General features: G+C 36.4%; 1 protein-coding gene across 1 annotated transcript in view; it reads left to right on the top strand.

Moving 5' to 3' along the window:
• The window catches only part of LOC106089012 (hornerin), a 112,139-nt gene that overhangs the window by 73,163 nt on the left and 19,308 nt on the right, over positions 1-19,668 (top strand). Inside the window, exons 4-5 of the mRNA XM_059361628.1 lie at positions 13,315-13,515; positions 19,157-19,162. Coding sequence (XP_059217611.1) covers positions 13,315-13,515; positions 19,157-19,162 — 207 coding nt within the window. The remainder of the gene's footprint in view (positions 1-13,314; positions 13,516-19,156; positions 19,163-19,668) is intronic.

A 19,668-nucleotide genomic window follows, 5' to 3' on the forward strand; every position in this document is an offset into this window, starting at 1 on the left:
CTTACAAAAAAAACCTTTTATTATAGCCTCCGCTATGGTATATACTAATTTCTTCGATCCGTTAGCAACTTATCGAAATATTGATCTGAGACCCAAAAAGCTAATATATTCTTGATTGTCTTCAAAGTCGGTTTAGCCTTGTCCGTCCGTCTATATATCTACCGGAAGAACGCTAACATTCGAAGAAGTTAAGCTAGCTGAACCCGAATCTTGACTTCTTTAGTCTGTAGAGAGCTCAATTTATATCCGATTTGGTTGAAATTCTGCACGGGTTGTTTTGCTTTGACAGCCATATAACCGATCTTCCGAATTGATTTCTTGGACTGAAATTTTGCACATGGCGTTTTGTTTTGACTTCAATCAACTGTGCCAACTGAGATTAAAATCGATCCATAACCTGATATGGCAGCAGCCAGAGGCTTTGAAGGCTGCAAGTCTTGTCTGATTTAGCCGAAACAATACACATGACGTTTAGTTTTGACTTCAGTGCTAACCCAATATACTTCCCATATAAACCGCTCTCCCTATTGGACTTTTGAGTCTCTGGAGGCCGCAATTGTTATCCGATTTGGCTGAAATTTTGCACTAACTTTTATGTCGGTTTCTAAGATCCACGCAAAGCATGATCTAAACCGATCGAAAAATTTTGGTCAACTCCGACCAATAGACCTTTTTTTAGAACAACAATTATTTTTTGGAAATATGTCCATAGCACCTTAAGAATGCCATTCCGTTTGCAATACATGGAATATCCATTTCCGACCCTTTACATATGTACTAGCTGGACAGGGCCCGCTCTCCTGCCCCTTCCTTCACTCTCTTATTTTATCTGAGCCCTATACGGTCACGAACGGAAATAAGTCCTGTTTAGTGGTGCTGGTACGGCCTTTCAAATATTTCGAGCCAATGTGGATATTATATTGGTGCTCTTTTCCCTAATACCTTTCATTGGAGCCTTATATTGCTATGGTTGGTAAATATATCCGGTATGGTGGTATTTTTGGGGGTGAGGTGGACTCCCATATATCAGATTCGTGCTCTAGTCTTAAATACATTTTATTTGAACCCTATATTGTCTTTATTGGTTTATATTTCCTTTTGGCGGACTTTGGAGGTGGAGCGGCCTGCCTGGAAATCCCACCCTAAATAAGAATATAAAATTTTGTATGGAAGTTATTATAAACAAACTGAATTTCGTTGAAATCGCCGCACCGTTCTCCAAGATAGGCGTTTTTGAAAAAAAAGTAAGGGGTGGGTGCGCCCATTAAAGTTTGGATGTTAGATCTACTTCATTCTCTTGGATTTGGTGGTGGATTGGAGTAGCCAATCTCTTTGTTTAGAAAGTGGATATCAGATTTATACTCCACTCCCAAAAACCACATTGGAGCTACATATTGCTATAGTCGGTATATATGTGTGGTTTAGGGGGAGATTGTGAGGTGAGGCGTCTCTGAAACACTTGGCCATGAAACAGATACAGATTTGAGCCCCTTTTTGCCTTAGTCCACAAATATGTGCAGTTTGAGGAATATGCAGGGTTGGGCAGCCACGCACGTACTTAGCCCTGAAAAAATATCAGCATCGTGCTATACTCTCAAATTTCTTTTATATGAGCCCAATTGCCAACACTTAGGGTTAAATTTTAAAGCCAAGTTCGTACTCTACCCTTAAATAACTTTCATTTGATACCCATATTGCCCAAAGCGGGGAAAGTGCTCTCTTGGGGCTTTTTTGTACCAAATTCGTACTTTTGTATACCAAATTCGTACTCTACTCTTAAATACCTTTCATTTGATACCCATATTGTCCCAATCGGTACACATGTCTGTTCGGGTGGGTTTTGGGATGGGGCATCCCACCACGTTATTTGACCCCAAAATTGTATTCCAATTTTGTGTGTTTTGGGGTACCATAAGATACCATGCTAAATTTTGCTTAAATCGGTGCACCAGTCTCCGAGATCTGGCGGTTTTTGAAAATTGCGGTAAGGGGGAGGGGGCTCAATATTTACCATCTGTGAACATTTTATGAAAATCGGTTCAGCCGTTTTTGAATCTATACGGAACAGACAAACAAATAAACAAACAAATCGCAACATTTTCATTTTTAGACAATAGATATTATAGATCGTCGTTAAATTCTAAGAAAACCTACGATGTCCATGTGTCTGTCTGTCCGTCAATTGTAATCACGCTACAGCCTTTGAAAGTTGAGAAATCGCGCAGAAAATTGCCACAGTCCCGCTTTTTGACTTAAAACAGCCATGACAAGTCTGGTCGAGAATATGATATATATATATATTAAAACCCTATATATATTAGAACTTGCATTTACATTGCTTGACTGCCGATCTTTAAGCGCTTTCACTTGTTTTTTTCTGGAAAAATCTAGGTTTTTATATGATTTTAAAAGAAAATCCGGTTCCATCAGTTTTAACAATTTTTTCGTCAAATTTTACCTCCACCGGCTTTAAAAAATTTGCAGTTTTTAAAAACCCTTATTCGAAATAAATGGTTTTTCAATGGCTCTAGCTCGCACCGTCGGCCAAAACCCAGGTCCATGTCTGGCGGGAGGTAGTTTTTGTCATACTGTGGGTGCTAATGGTTTGCTTGACCTACCCTGGGCCACTTTCGTTTAAAATTCATTGAGAGAAATCGGAGTCAAGTTTGGCTACGATACAGATTAAAATTGTATCACCTGTCGGGGTTGCGATGATTTTATTTTATAATTCTGAGCAGCACATCCGAGGCGGCCACTGAATGGTGCAGTTTAATCTGCACTACCTGTAGGCAGCTCAAGCCCCGAACACCTTGGATAGCGTCGCCGCCATCGGTTTTCAGTTCTTCGATAAAAAAAATGTTTTTACTGCATCCTAATCCTGAGATCCTTTCCATTTTTTACCGCTCGCACGTCCCCTCATAATATTCAAATCCTTTGGTAGAAAGCTTATTATGCAACTTCGGCTAATGGTGTATGACTTCATCCTCCAGTTTCGGAAGGGTTATTCACTATCTTATATTCGTCCATCATTATCATGTCTGGTCACTGATGCAGGCACCATTTGGTGCCAACGAATCCTCTGGCTTCCGATAGAGCTAAAAGAATCCTCTTTTCAATCATCATTCATGTCTCAGTGGATAGCTGGCTTCGGGATTGCTCCGGTTCACGATAGCCATTTTTGGATCTGGTGCTGATGAGGAGCTGTTCGATTTCTTGACCTCTTTCCCCTCAGGCACCTGCACATCGCCCGAGCGCTGGCGCTTATCTCCAGTATTGGCAATATCATTAGAACGAGGTGCCTAAGTGATTGAACACTCTTATCGGAAGCGGACTGAAAACTCAGTTCACCCGACGCACAGTGGGCCAAATGGCAAAAAAATTGGAAATAAGTCTACAACTTTTTATCTGTTGATTTTAGCCATACAAAATGTTCTAGACATTTGTAGAGGAGGACATAGGCTTTCAGAAAAGTGCTGTTGTTGGTCCATATCTTTAATACAGGGTGAGCTACAGGGTGTCAAAGTTGACCACTTTTGACTTCTCCAAGCTTCTGGGGGCCATAACTTTTGATCTACTCAACCGATTTACATGATTTAGGACTCTAGAGAAAGAGCTTGACAAGATCTAAAAAACTTATGCATAAAGTACCATGCCATCGTGTACTGTTAAGGAGTTATGAATTGTTTAATTTTAAAATATGAAAATTTGGCCTTGGTTTTTTTCAGTGTTTTTTAAATAACTCCGTCAATTTTAAAGCTATAAACTTCATACTTCACACAAATTATGCCAGCATATGTGTGCATAAAATACAAAAGGAATCACGTGAATATCTTTGGCGGTTTAAAAATGGCATCGTTTTCAATATGAAAAATATTTTTTTTTTCAAAAAATTGCAAAATTTTTCAAAAAAGATACTCCCATTTCCTTTAAGTTTTCGCAAACTTTGGCCGTCAAAGCATTATCATTTCTTTCCATTTTCACAAAGTCGAGGTATTAAGAAAAGTTTTAAGTGCTAATTTGGCTAATTTCGATATCAAACAACACCGTTATCTTAAGACCAAAATGGCCAATTTTTTTACTAAACTTCAAAAGTTTCTCACTGGAAAAAAAGTTCCACGGGGATTTTTTCGCTTTTTTTGAACTTAAATGAAAGCTTAAAATGTTCCCAACATTTTAAGGTATGTCTCGCCATATCCTAGCCATAAATGAGATCGTAGCGATCAAAATACTGAAAAAAGTCAATTTTCAAGTAGTGCTATATTCATTGCTAAAAAACAAGTATTACGTCACATTTTATTGCAAAGATGTTAAATAAACTTTTATTTGGTAACACTTCTTCTACAAAACACAAAAAGAATCATGGAAATATCTCTATTCTATTCCATTTTATGGAACCGGCAATAAAAAAGTCAATTTTTCAAAAAAGTCGAATTTCCCAAATTTTGTTTTTGTTGTCCTAATTGCACATGACACACTATAGCCATATTTACGCAACATACCTTATCGTAAAGGAAATTTTCATACCTTTCCAACAATGTATAAAACATTTCTCAACTCGGATTCTATCTACTCTAAAATTCATTTACACTTCATTAAACTCTATATAAAAATGTCTATTTGTGAAATGGAACCTTATATGGGGCCTACACTAAAACATTGATAGATTTGCCCAGGGTTTACAATACAAATGTGTTAGAATAAAAAAAGGTCTCCTGCCAAAGTTTAAAAAAATTGGAATAAAAATATGTGTTTTAGAGCGAAAACACTTCGCATCGGCGTGCGTTTATATGTATATTAGCTACTCCCAAAATAAAAAAGCATTTTAGTTTTGTATTATTTGATTTTATTCTCTACCAAATAATCTAAGGTATCAAAATTTAAAAGCTCTTTAATTTGAATGGCATCGGGATCGTCCTTATCTATATCGTCACATATTTTTGGTAGCCATTTAGTTCTGATGCTGTATAGTACCGGATCAGACGATAACAATAAATATTGAAGTAAATCATAATTTTGGTTAAATTTGGTGCTCTTTCGGGTATTGAAAAGCCGGAACTGTTTAACATCTCTATTACGGGATTCCTGAGCTTCTTCTGTAAGTTCTCCTAACGGAAGTATGTTGTATTCCACAATTTCCTTGCCATGATGTAAGACTTTATGTACTGTCGGTGTTAAAGCTTTCCACGAATATAAATCAGATAAAATGTTTTTTGTGTCATTACTATAAGCTTCAAATTTGGTTGAATTTATCATCTTTTTGCTATTGATTACAGCCAAAATCACTTTGAATCGTCTTAGCAAGTGTTCATCAAGACCGGTTATTTTAGATGTCGATACGGGGTCCTCAAAAAACCGCCTTGCCGAGTTGCCATCATTTGTGCTTCCGTATCCGTAAAGAGGTTTATCTATTATAAGTCCCTTTTGTTTAAACTCCAACTGGATTCGATTCTTCTCTTCCTGCCTCATTTTGTGAAGATCTTGGTTGTTTCTAGCAGAGACATCGCGGTTTCCAGGGCTAGTCCGATATTTAAGGTCATACGATAAATGCAAACAATACTCCATGAATCGAATTCTACAGTGCAGGGGCGAAATACCGAAATTGAGCGCATTTTCGTTTACTAAATTTTCATCAGACTTGTCCTCGAATTGCCCATTCTTCTTGCCACAAATATTGCATCTCCAATTGGACATAACGCCAGTTAATGCGTTTGCCACCTTTCCATCGATCATAGTGAGTTGTAGTTGAAACGAAACTTTTATATTTCTTCCCAATTGGTTTATAACAATCATGGGTAATGCAGCAATTTCTTCCTTTATTTCGTTCACCAAAGATCGTGTTGTGTTCCGGTCTTCCTTTGTATACTCAAACCGAATTGGGCGACATAAATATTTTGACCCAGGTGTTCTATTTATCCATATATCTTGAAATGCATTTTCTTTCGATGATGAAGATTGGTCCTTGTACAATCTCATTCTCAATGGTACTAATGATGCCATGAAAATTGATGCGAAGTTGGCATCTATTTCTGTTTGTTGCTTATATTCGGAAAATCCAGATGATCCATCACAACCCCATTTGCTGATCAAAACCACTTCGGAATTATTACATGTGTTCAACTGTTCTTCAGTAAAATTAGAAATAATTCTAACAGCTGTATTTTCAACAAGATCAGCAAGTTTCACTCTTGCTTTTAATTCGTCCACGTATATATTTGATGGCACCATTTTCGTCCTGGTGTTGTACAATTTATGTTTTGAGGGTAAACAACCCCATCCTTTTTCACGAAGAGCCTTCCTCATTGTTGAGTATTTGTTTCTTGAGAGGCCTAGGTTCAAAATCAGGGCCAGTGCATCTTCCTCCGTGAATTCTGTAGTCGATTTTGGAGTTGGAATACTTTCTACCATTCTCTTTACCCTTTTCGGAGATGCTAATGGTAAAACATCGACAATTCGTCCAACATTTTTTGGTTGTGTTTTTAACAATGCTGTTTTGAACGTATCTTTTATTAAATTTGGCGGATGTGCCGCCAATAGTTCCTCTTGTTTTTTCTTTTTGGTTTTCTCCGTAACTTCGTCGTATGCTTTGCTAGGCCGGCCGGGAATCAGCGGTTTAATTTCAATAAGTAGATCCGATTTCAGCCACTTCTCATACATTTTGAAAAACTTGATTTTTGCGAATGAACATTCTGGCAACCTTCTCTCAAATGATTTGTAGAATTTTTCAAGTTTGTCTAAAGCGTCTTTATTTAGCCTTATTCCATATATGTGGTCCAAAGTGTAAACAAGTTCCTTAAATGACTCCGTGTATGATTTGGAATCATTTTTGATGTCCCATACAATTTTCGAAAGAGTGGAATACTTCAGTATGACTTCCATAACTTATAAATGTCCTTTACGCCTCTACAAAATATAATGAAGAAAATTTGGATTTTGTTCAAATATTTATGCAATATATTCACAATTAATGACCCATTTCAGGTATCAGACGCAATCGTAAAAAGGGGTCCAAAGTGCCTCTTTTTACTTACTCTTCTATAATTATTTACCTGGACTCGAATTTGGTTAAAAAAAATGACAATGAATTTTTTATGGGTAGGTTTTTTCACATTCATTGATACGGTGGATTTCCTGGGAATTCGACATAGCGAAACAGGTAACATTTGTCTGCATCAAATCTTAACACAAATATATATATATATGCAGGTATATTTCTAGGTTACTTTTTATTCAAAAATCATCAGCTTACATTAAAAATAGATGTAGGTACTATACAAACGCACGCCGATGCGAAGTGTTTTCGCTCTAAAACACATATTTTTATTCCAATTTTTTTAAACTTTGGCAGGAGACCTTTTTTTATTCTAACACATTTGTATTGTAAACCCTGGGCAAATCTATCAATGTTTTAGTGTAGGCCCCATATAAGGTTCCATTTCACAAATAGACATTTTTATATAGAGTTTAATGAAGTGTAAATGAATTTTAGAGTAGATAGAATCCGAGTTGAGAAATGTTTTATACATTGTTGGAAAGGTATGAAAATTTCCTTTACGATAAGGTATGTTGCGTAAATATGGCTATAGTGTGTCATGTGCAATTAGGACAACAAAAACAAAATTTGGGAAATTCGACTTTTTTGAAAAATTGACTTTTTTATTGCCGGTTCCATAAAATGGAATAGAATAGAGATATTTCCATGATTCTTTTTGTGTTTTGTAGAAGAAGTGTTACCAAATAAAAGTTTATTTAACATCTTTGCAATAAAATGTGACGTAATACTTGTTTTTTAGCAATGAATATAGCACTACTTGAAAATTGACTTTTTTCAGTATTTTGATCGCTACGATCTCATTTATGGCTAGGATATGGCGAGACATACCTTAAAATGTTGGGAACATTTTAAGCTTTCATTTAAGTTCAAAAAAAGCGAAAAAATCCCCGTGGAACTTTTTTTCCAGTGAGAAACTTTTGAAGTTTAGTAAAAAAATTGGCCATTTTGGTCTTAAGATAACGGTGTTGTTTGATATCGAAATTAGCCAAATTAGCACTTAAAACTTTTCTTAATACCTCGACTTTGTGAAAATGGAAAGAAATGATAATGCTTTGACGGCCAAAGTTTGCGAAAACTTAAAGGAAATGGGAGTATCTTTTTTGAAAAATTTTGCAATTTTTTGACAAAAAAAATATTTTTCATATTGAAAACGATGCCATTTTTAAACCGCCAAAGATATTCACGTGATTCCTTTTGTATTTTATGCACACATATGCTGGCATAATTTGTGTGAAGTATGAAGTTTATAGCTTTAAAATTGACGGAGTTATTTAAAAAACACTGAAAAAAACCAAGGCCAAATTTTCATATTTTAAAATTAAACAATTCATAACTCCTTAACAGTACACGATGGCATGGTACTTTATGCATAAGTTTTTTAGATCTTGTCAAGCTCTTTCTCTAGAGTCCTAAATCATGTAAATCGGTTGAGTAGATCAAAAGTTATGGCCCCCAGAAGCTTGGAGAAGTCAAAAGTGGTCAACTTTGACACCCTGTAGCTCACCCTGTTTTAAAGATATGGACCAACAACAGCACTTTTCTGAAAGCCTATGTCCTCCTCTACAAATGTCTAGAACATTTTGTATGGCTAAAATCAACAGATAAAAAGTTGTAGACTTATTTCCAATTTTTTTGCCATTTGGCCCACTGTGCGACGGTTTGAACAACCGTTACATCATTTAGTCTCCTTATATGTTAGTTAAGTCCGTTTAGGTTTCAGCTACCTTACCTACCCTCCTACTTAATGCCGCCAGCAACATATGGATGCTTGGATGGCTGGATATATAAATAAGAGTACATCCCACATATTTTGGTTTACCCCTAAGTTGAAACGGATTAAACGATTTTCTTTGAAATGTGTGTTTCCTAATTGAATTTGTTACTCGATGAAGGTCATGTCAAGAGAAGCTGAAGAAGGGAGTCAAGTGTGTGATGAATGTGAATGCTAGCGGGATATACTGCAAGCATTTTTTCATATTTACAACATCCGTCAGCATTTGCAGCATGAGTCGATTTATGCTTAATATAATAAAGACTCAAATTAGAAAAAGGTGTAATATATGTTGCAATAACAAATTTAATTATGAGTTTAACACCTTAATTTCATGCTGAGGTTACATATCCTTTTTTTCTCTGTAAAGAAAATTAAATTATTTTGCTAATAACTGTTTAGTTACCAATCAAAAATATTGGAATGAGGATACATTAGGAATATTGCATTAATAATGTGTGGGGATGTTTAGCAGCAGGGTGCAGGTGCAGGGTGGACCACCGAGTTTGCCATCAAAAGACTTCTTTGCTGTAGCTTCTTCATCCATTCTGACAACATGACCTAGCCAACGCAGCCGTTGTATTTTGATGCGTGTAACTATCCTATCGTCGTCATACAGCTCGTGGTTCATATGTCGCCTATATTCTTCATTAACATAACAGGTGCATATATTTTGCGAAGAATCTTTCTCTCAAATACTCCAAGCACTGCCTCATCTGCTTTCACAAATACCCATGCTTCAGAACCGTGCTGTTATAGCACGGGTAGTATCAGTGTCTTGTATAGTGTAAATAAAGTTGCTGATTATCTCAAAGTTTTGGTTCCAAACTTTCTCCATATTCTTTATCTGCTTGGTTGTACAAGGCCTTTTGGGAGTTGAAACCATCCATTTCGTTTTATCTCCATTTACTGCCAGACCCATTTTCACTGACTCTCTTTCGATTCTTTTAAAGGCTGCAGTTACTACTTCCGGTGAACGACCTATGATGTCGATGTCGTCGGCATTGGCGAGTAGCATGGCATGATTAGTGTGCCATATCTATTCACATCTGCATCTCATATAATTATCTCCAGCAGGTTATAATAGAGATCACACGATAGGCTGTCTCCTTGTCTGAACCCTCGTTTGGTATTAAATGGTTCGGAGAGATTCTTTCTTATTCTTACTGAGGAACGCGTATCAGCAAGTGTCATCCTGCAGCCATATTAATTTTGAAGGTATAGCCAACACAGACATGGCTTTAAATACCTTTGAACGTAAAGGGGTATCGAAAGCGGCTTTGTAGTCAACAAAGAGATGGTAGGTGTTGATTTGTCCTTCTCGGGTCTTTTCCAGGATTTGTGTATGCGAAGTGTGAATATCTGGTCCAGGGTGGATTTACCAGGTCTAAAGCCGGATTGATAGGGCCCAATTATCTCATTGACTTTAGGTTTTAATTTTTCACACAGTACGCTATAGAGTAACTTGTATGCGATGGGGAGGAGACTTATTCCTCTATACTTGGCACATTCCGTCTTGTCTCCTATCTTGTGTACGAGACATTGTATGCTGAGGTTCCAATCATCGGGTATGCGTTCTTTTAGCCACATTGCGCAGATAAGCTGATGCATACGCCTTATCATCGTGTCACCTTCTGTCTTAAAGAGTTTAGCGGTTAACCCGTTGGCTCCTCCTGCCTTGTTGTTATTTAGTCGGGTCACTGCTATTTGGACCTCATTCTGACTAGGAGGTAAACATTCTATACCATCATCATTGATTGGTTCTGCGGTATCCTCTTCGCCGCCAACGTCGGATACTAGCAGTTAGGTAAAATGTTCTCTCCATATCGTCAGCACGCTACTTTGTCAATTACCAGATTTCCTCCTTTGTCTCTGCAGGAGGATGTGCCTGCTCTAAAGCCATCGGTTTGATGTTTAATTCTTTGGTAGAATTTCCGGACTTCATTCTGACTCCTGTACATCTCAATTCGCTCACACTCACGTCTTTCCATTTCCTTTTTCTTTCCGTTTCTCCTCTCTCAGGATACCTCTACTTAATCTGGTGCGTTGCTACTGATTGCAGGGTTGCTCTTTATTGCACATTCTTAGCTTCAGTAGCATCTCGACACTTTTGGTTGTACCATGGGTTTCTTGGAGGAGGCTTCCGGTACCCAAGTACGGATTACGCGGCATTTTCCATTGAAGTGGCAATAGTTTGCCACTGCGCAATTATATCATCGGAACAAACAGTGCTTTCATCAAGCAGTTAGGTTAGTCGAATGAAGTATGCCACTGTCATCTGTTGCGTTTGCAGCTTTCCAATGTCCAGCTTCCGTGCATTGTCAGATCGTACTTTTCTCGCCATGTTCAAACAGGTTCGAACCTTTGCTGCAACAAGGTAATGATCCGTAAATATATTCGCTCGGCGGATCGATTGAACATCTAACAAAAAACTTTCAGACTGTTGGACCAAAAATGACACTATCGATATTTAATTTTTTGGCTGAATATTGATTGATATTTTTCCGATGCATACTATCGCAAAGTTAAATTTTTTGCAAAAATAAGCAATCCGACACTGAATGTATCCTTTAAGAAACATTGCGCCAATAGGGGGCACAATTTTCTTCCTTCAGTTAGACTAATATTTTGTACAATGATTTCACTCATCACTTCCAACTGACTTTATTAACCTTGGTTTTATTTGGTTTGTGCATAGATATTGCTTTTATATAAATCAATTTCCTGTCTAAGGAGCCACCCCACCCCACTAAAAGGACGTATTTTTTTACCTTTGTAATATGGGGCTCAAATAAAAGCTATTTTAGAGTAGAACACGAATGTGATATATATTTTCAAGGACAAGTCACTCTGTGGCCGCTCCATCCAATCGGACATGTTTGTCGACTATGGAAATATGGGCTCAAATGAAAAATATTTGGGAGTTGATTACGAGTCTGATACCAACATTCGGGACCAACTGTATAGGGGACGCCCCACTCCCATAAATAGGACATATATGCTCACCATGACATAAAGAGAGTGGAGCACGATGTTGATAGTTTTTAAGATCAACCCCCCAAACCGGAGATATTTGCTGACTATTACAATAAGGGGCGCAAATAAAAGGTTTTTGTGATTAGAATACAAATTTGATATCCAGTTTTGGGGCCAAGTGTTTGGCCCCCTTAAACCAATGGCACCATAGGATTCAATGATATTTGAAAGTAGAGCACGATGCTGATATTTTTTCAGGGTTAAATGTTTGGGGGACCACCCCACCCCCCAAAACATCCCTAAATCGGACATACATATGTATAGACCATGGCAATATGCACGAAAAACACGAAGTTGGTACCCACATTCAGGACCACCACTCTGAGGCCCTTACCACTCCCAAAATCTCCATGAGAGTATCGAGCTCTAATGAAGTCTTTTAAGGATGGAGTACATCTAGCATCCATTCTAAATGATCCTAAACATTCCGATCGCATTATACTGTAAGTCAAGCGACATGCATAAACCACTTTCATAGCATAGTATTTCAATAAAAGCTCTTTAATTGTCGAAAAAAATATTCAAAGCATAATTTTATTCCATATTGTTAAAGAACGCCAGCGGGTCGGGGCCGGTTCAGCTAGTTGTTAATAAAAACGAAGTATGTAAACCGATTTTTACGATCAAGATTTCATAGGTAATGTGGCTTATCGTGAAAGATATAAGACTTGACACATTTTTCCATTTTGGATTTGTATGATTTAAAAAAAAAAAGAAAAATTTAATTTTTTCACAAAAATAATATTATTTCAACGTGGTTCGTGCGGAACATTTTTTAATATTTAAATGGAATAAAGGTTACATTAGTCATAAATAGGCAAAAGTTCATTAATTTTTGAGAAAAAAAGTCAAAAAGTCATCACCCTAATATACATATTAATAAAGAAAAATACTAAAAAAATATTATGATGTATTTTTACATGCTTGTGAGTGGGAAAAAGGTGTTAATTGTACTCCAAATTTGGCCTGATCTAATTGATGAATTACACCTTGGACAGTTCTACAAGATATTATATTTCTTATGAAAGACTTTAGCCTCACTATGGATCTTGTGGGCAATGAAAGGCAAGATGATTGAATTTCAATTGCTAAACATGTAACACGGACTTCCTTATTTGAAGTCATTGACAATTATTGTGGATGCTCTGTTGCAATTATGTCCAGCATATGTCAACAGACTCCAGTGAGTCGCCTCCTCTGCGGACACATAGGCCAAAAAGATTTTCATGATGGCCAAGTATTCAAGTTGTAACCACATAACAATGAAATTCCAATAGACAAAGTATTGAAAATATTTGGAAACAAAAAAAAAAATACATTTTAAATCATAAAAATTTCATCATGTTATGGATGTATTGATTTAAATTACTTTTTTCTTTGAATAATACATAGTTGCAGTTCGATGACTATGTATCAACTTTAAAAATTCGCATTTCTTTGTTTTTTTTTTTTACAGGTATAACCTCATACGTAATTCCAAGTGGCCACACCAGTTATGGTCCTCCATCAAAGCCACCAACATACAGCAGTGCCACACATCAGTATTTGCCACCGACCGGCAATGCCTACCCAGGCGGTAACGGCGGCTATGGTGGTGGCCATGTTGCATTCGAAGAGCCATCCAGCAACTATTTGGTAACAGCATATGGACCAGATGGTGTGTATAATTATGATTAATTTGCCCATTATGAATATTGATATGTATATAATACCAAACTTATACATTGTGGAGAAGGGTTTTGCTTTGGTGATTGGGTCATTGTACTGTGCAACGTTACAGGCTTTAAAGCTGTTACCTCTAAAAATCATCAAATGAATATTCGTTTATGGAAAGATATATTTGTAAATATTTCTTGGAAATTCATATGTTCAATACAACTATTTTAGCATAGAGTAAACTAGAGGAGTATTTATATTTACAGTCGAAACCAGATAAGTGAAACATAAAAAATGCATCAAATTTCTTTCGATTATCCGCAATTTTCAGTTAAGCATAATTCGGATAAGTGAAATTCACTTACAGTTAAGCGATAAGAGCAGAATTTAAGTCGAATTTTGAAAAAGTGCAATGCTCACTTAAGCTCTTTAAAAATCAGAGACAATCGTAAGTGAAATCTTAAAATATGTTTTTACTAATTTTATTGATGACGCGTGTTTTTCCCATTTCACATAGGATAAGCGATATTTTCAGTTAAGCGATTTTTCACTAAACCGAATTCAGGCGCATTAAACAACATCAAAAACGAATGTTTTTTTCAACAAAATTCACTTATTCGGGATTTTTCTCTAAAGCAGGGTACTCTGTTTTTTGTTGTGAAAAACTTCAACAAAACATCTTAATTTACTTGAACATATTTACGGCAATTTTTCTGCACCAACACAATTCTGGAGGCCACCGTACCGCAGAGGTTTGCATGTCTGCCTTTGACGCTGAACGCCTGGATTCGAATTCTGCCGAGAACATCAGAAAAAATTTCAGCGGTGGTTATCCCCTCCTAGTGCTGGCGACATTTGTGAGGTACTATGCCATTTAAAAATGGTATGGCGGCCATATAAAATCATCTCCCCAAAGAGGTATCGCACTGCCGCACGCCGTTTTTTAATAGGAGAGCCCTTAATGTCATTATATTACACTAGGATTAATTGTGCTTAATTGCTACTTTTAAGTCATTACTCTAAAAAAGCGTTTTAATTTTGCACACATTTTTCATCTTAAATTATTTTTATATGGAGTTTGGCTGCTGTTTAATTGAAAAGTTGATAGAGTACCAACCCTAAAGCGTATTGCAGTTATGCGGTTTCGATTGTATATATTTTATTGTAAATTTGTATATATTGATAAAAAAAAGGACGTTGTTAGAATTAATTAAGTTTACAAATTTTTGGAATATAAGAATTTCTTATCAGATCAGAAGAATGTACAACATTTTGGATGTAATGCTTAGCCTAGTTAACATGTTTGTAACTACAACTACCACGATACAATACTAGCTTAAAGTGACAGACGACATGTATTTCTTATATGACCTTTAAATTAAGCATATCTGAAAGTGGTGAAGATCATCTTATACACATGAAACATTCAATAGACACAAGTAGGGAAAGGCAAAAGTCGGGCGGTGCCGACTATATAATACCCTACACCTACCCAATAAGTAATGTAAGTGAAAATTGGGCAATATAACAGACGCATACATTATATCTAATTCTGAACCAATGTTAATGATCTTCGTCAAAAGTTTTCAGTTTGGTAATAGTAAAACATCTGTACCAAATTTCGGGCAAATCTGATCAAAATTGTCTAACTACTGCTCTCGAAAAGTAAATAAGGCGAGATATTTACATATACATGAGAACTATATACTATTCTGAACCGTTTTTAGTTAAAATCCCTATGAATGCAAATAGTCATAAGAGAGGATCGATAGAAAAATTACCACATTATTGCAATATTACTCAAAACCGGACGAATTTATATATACGTGGCAACTATATATAAATCTGAATTGATTTTGACCAAATTCCGAACACATAGCAGAATTCATGGAAGAAGATATTATGCAAAATGTAGAGATGATTGGTTTTAATAAATGCGCTGGCAAACGTTCTAGAAGTGAAAAGCGGACAATGCATACACATGAGAACTATACCTAAACCTGAACCGACGTATATGAAATTCACCAACAATGTCGAAAGTCATAAGAGAATTTTTAGTTAAGTGTTAACCAGATTATGTGCAGTTATTATATATGCCAAAATCGGAGTCTTTAGTCAAAAACAAAGAGTTACAAATCAAAAAATGTGAAGAAGTCAAATTCTTGCATCTTTTGGTCGAAAACGGTAATCTTATAGTTTCATCTCTATAAAGAAACTTGCTTACTTTAATGGACTATTGCAGAACATTTGCCGAACTTAGAGAAGCGTTCCAAGAGCCTCGATTTTTTGCGCTACTTCTAAAATCTCTGACACAAAGTTTCGAGATGTCTTTCACCACTTGAACTTTCCATGTCGTTTCAATATGCATGCACCAACGCAACCATTGTATTTTGATATGTTTAATATGGTAACGCCGTCATACAGTTCGTCGTTCAAACAAAGCCGATACTCTCCATTAATGCAAACTGATCCATAAACTTTACGAAGAATCTTTCTCTCAAACACTCCAAGCACTGCGTCGTCTCGTCTTGTTATACCCTTCATCATAGGATGGGGCATACTAATTTCGTCATTTTGTTTGTAACACCTCGAAATTTGCGTCAAAGACCCCATAAAGTATATATATTCTTGATCGTCGTGACATTTTAAGTCGAACTAGCCATGTCCGTCCGTCCGTCTGTCTATCGAAAGCACGCTAACTTTTGAAGGAGTAGAGCTAGCAGCTTGAAATTTTGCACAAATATTTTTATTAGTGTAGGTCAGTTGGGATTGTAAATGGGCCAAATCGGTCCATGTTTTTATATAGCTGCCATATAAACCGATCTTTGGTCTTGACTTCTTGAGCGTCTAGATGGCGCAATTCTCGTCCGATTAGACTGAAATTTTGCACATAGTGTTTTAATATCTGAGTTCAATAATAATAGCCTGAGTTCAAATCGGCTGTGGTTATCCCCTAACGAATCCTGGCTAAATTTGTAAGGTATCCTGCCATGTTAAAACTTCTCTACCAAGTGGTGTCGCTATGCCGAACCCCGTTCGGACTCGGCATAAAAAAAGGTGCCTTATCATTGAGCTTAATCTTTAATCATACTGCACTCATTGATATGAAAGAAGTGTCCGCTGTTCCTTCAAGGTTTATTCACGTTGGTTTCCACACAAATTGACGATCTCTCAAAATAGGCTCGATGCGACAAGTGCGACGAAATGCTAAAAAATGCGATCGCGGTGCTTCAAAATAAAAACGTCACGTAGACCATGTGGATCTTCAAGGCGAGCCAAATCCAACGAAATTTGTTAGAGGAAGGATCATTTCGAAGCAAATGGTCGACTGTCATAGTGGTCTCGCCCATACGACAAAAATAAAAAGACAATGTCTGCGATCAATGCTTTTTGTAAGCTAAATCGTCTTAAAACATGTAACAGTTTTTAAATATAATCTTTATTAGACAACTTATAACTGTACTTTTTCAATTTTCTCAAAAAAATCTCATATTAATAGGGAGAAGAAAGGTGTTGTCAGAAAAATTTCATATATCTGTGAAAAAAGTGATAAACGAATTTTGTAAAATGGAAGATGTAGGGCAAGGAAAAGGCATTTTTTCTTTGAATTTAACATGTGCTTACGGTGTTACTTGGATTCTAATAATATTGCAATTGCATTTTTTGCCCTTGAACATTCCACTAAGGAACAGGGGCAAACTTCTCACATATCAAAGAGTGCAGTCCGATCCAAGTTAAAGCTCAATGATAAGGGACCTCAGTCTGAACGGCGTGCCGCAGTGCGACACCTCTTTGGAGAGAAGTTTTACATGGCATAGTGCCTCACAAACGTTGCCAGCATTAGGGGGGGAAACCACCTCTGAAAATTTTTTTCTGATGGTCTCGCCAGGATTCGAACCCATGCGTTTAGCGTCATAGACGGACATGCTAACCTATTAGAAATAATGCCAAACTTAGAATTACTCATTTTTTTGACAAAATGTCCATAAAGTTTTAACAACTAGTACAGCCTGACACAGCGACCATTTAGACATCGTTTAAAAGCCATGGGCCTTTAGATAACGAAAATGTTATATTTGGCTGCAGCCGTTTGCAGCTGCATGTTTGAGTTCACAAATAGGTTTAACTTTGGTAATTGTGGATGAAGTCAATGAGGCAGTCAAGCCGCTCTTTTACACTTATAAAACTCATTCTAAAAAAGAAAGAAATTTTGGTTATCTTTAAAGGATTCGGGGTTGAAATTGTATATTCCTGATTTGGGACTTGCATTCAATTTAATACCAGTAAATACATGTATTTAGGGCATAATAATACTTTCAACAATTTTTAGTCATCACTTTACACATTCGCCACATACAAAATTTTAATGCAATATTTTAATCCGCTGAGTGAAAATAATTCGTCTTATAAATCCGTTGCGTGAAAATAATACGTTTTACAAATCTAATATTTTATGTACCAAATAGTACTATTTGATGCCAAATAGTACATTTTGATGGCAAATAGTACTATTGATCCCAAATAGAACGATTTTTGCACAAAATTCTATATTTTTCAAATCAAGTATATTCCAAATTTTGGATTTCCTGATCCATTCGTTAAGTGGTACGGTAAAATTTACATTTCGTTCAGTTGTACGAAAAAAGGTTAATTTCGCGCATTTTTTTGTACAAATGTGTTCCAATCCAAACCTTCCTGACCCCTTTGATTCCTAACCACCATGCATAACTTTAAAATATACCTTTAGCCGTTTCGTCCAGACGTTGCCTATTACTCCGTACTAAAAAATAACAACCACCATAGATTCTGCTAGAAATTTATACAAAATAAATTAAGTTGAAGGGCATAATTTAATTCTACATAAAAAACTTCTGTCAAACCAACAAAAAATAAAGCCTCTAAGAACCGAACAAAGATGATCGAGAGACTGTTTTGGACCGTATTTGGCAGAGTTGTTGGAAGTCATAATAAAACACTACATGCTCAATTTTAGCCAAATCGGACATATATTGCGGTTGTAAGGGCTCAAGAAGTCAAATCTGGAGATCGGTTTATATGGGAGCTATATCAGGTTAAAGACCGATTTAGACTGTACTTAGCACAGTTGTTGGAAGTCGTAATGGAACATCGCATGCAAAATTTAAGCCAAATCGGACAGAAATTGCGGCTTGTAAGTGCTCAAGAAGTCAAATTTGAAAATCGTTTTATATGGGAGCTATATCTGGTTTTAGACCAACGACCTTAATCAATATTTAGTATCTGTGCAAAACTTCTAGCGGCTTTACGCGTTCGACCGCTAACGTGATTTCGACAGTCGGATGGACAGACATGGCTAGATCGACTCAGAGCTTCGAGACGATCAAGAATATATATACTTTAAGGACAGTGAGTTGTGTTAGTGCCCTCGATATCTTTCTTAAAGATGGCCCAGATCGGTCCAGATTTAAATATAGTTGCCATATAGTCTGATCTCTCGATTTAAGGTCTTGGCCCCAAAAAGGCGCATTTATTATCCCATTTCGCTTAAATTTGACACAGTGATTTATGTTAGGCTATTCGATATCCGTGTCCTACATGGTTCAGATCGGTCTATATTTGGATATAGTTGCCAAAAAGACCAATATTGAACCAAATTTGAACAGCGACTTGTATTTAATAAACCATTAATGTCCGTGCCGAATTTGGTCTAATCGGACCATATTTCAAAAAAAAAAAATAATATGGGTCCATAAATTATGAATTTTTCTCCGGTTTATGACGGAATGTGGTTTACATATATACCCAAATTGGTGGGTATCCAAATTTCGGCCCTGCCTAACTTCATGCCTTTTTACATGGTAATAGTTTGTTTCGATGCTATTCCTTTGTGCGATGCACGTTTATTTTCCAATACTAAAACCTTTTCTTCGAAGAAGTGTCTCTCTGACCCGTTTGGTCTCGATAAAAACAGCAAAAATGTGAGTTGGTAAAAAGTTGAAAATAACCTAAAAAATATAAAAAAAATAAGAAATTGTATTTTGCATGTTATCTTTAAATTTAATGGCATATAGCATATATGGAGCTAAATTACCATTGAGGTTAAAGTTAAATTGGACAGCACTCACTGATATTGTTCCTTAATGGAATGTTCATTTATTTATACACGAGTAAATAA

This window comes from Stomoxys calcitrans, chromosome 2, assembly GCF_963082655.1.
Source record: "Stomoxys calcitrans chromosome 2, idStoCalc2.1, whole genome shotgun sequence".
Taxonomy (NCBI): Eukaryota; Metazoa; Arthropoda; class Insecta; order Diptera; family Muscidae; genus Stomoxys; species Stomoxys calcitrans.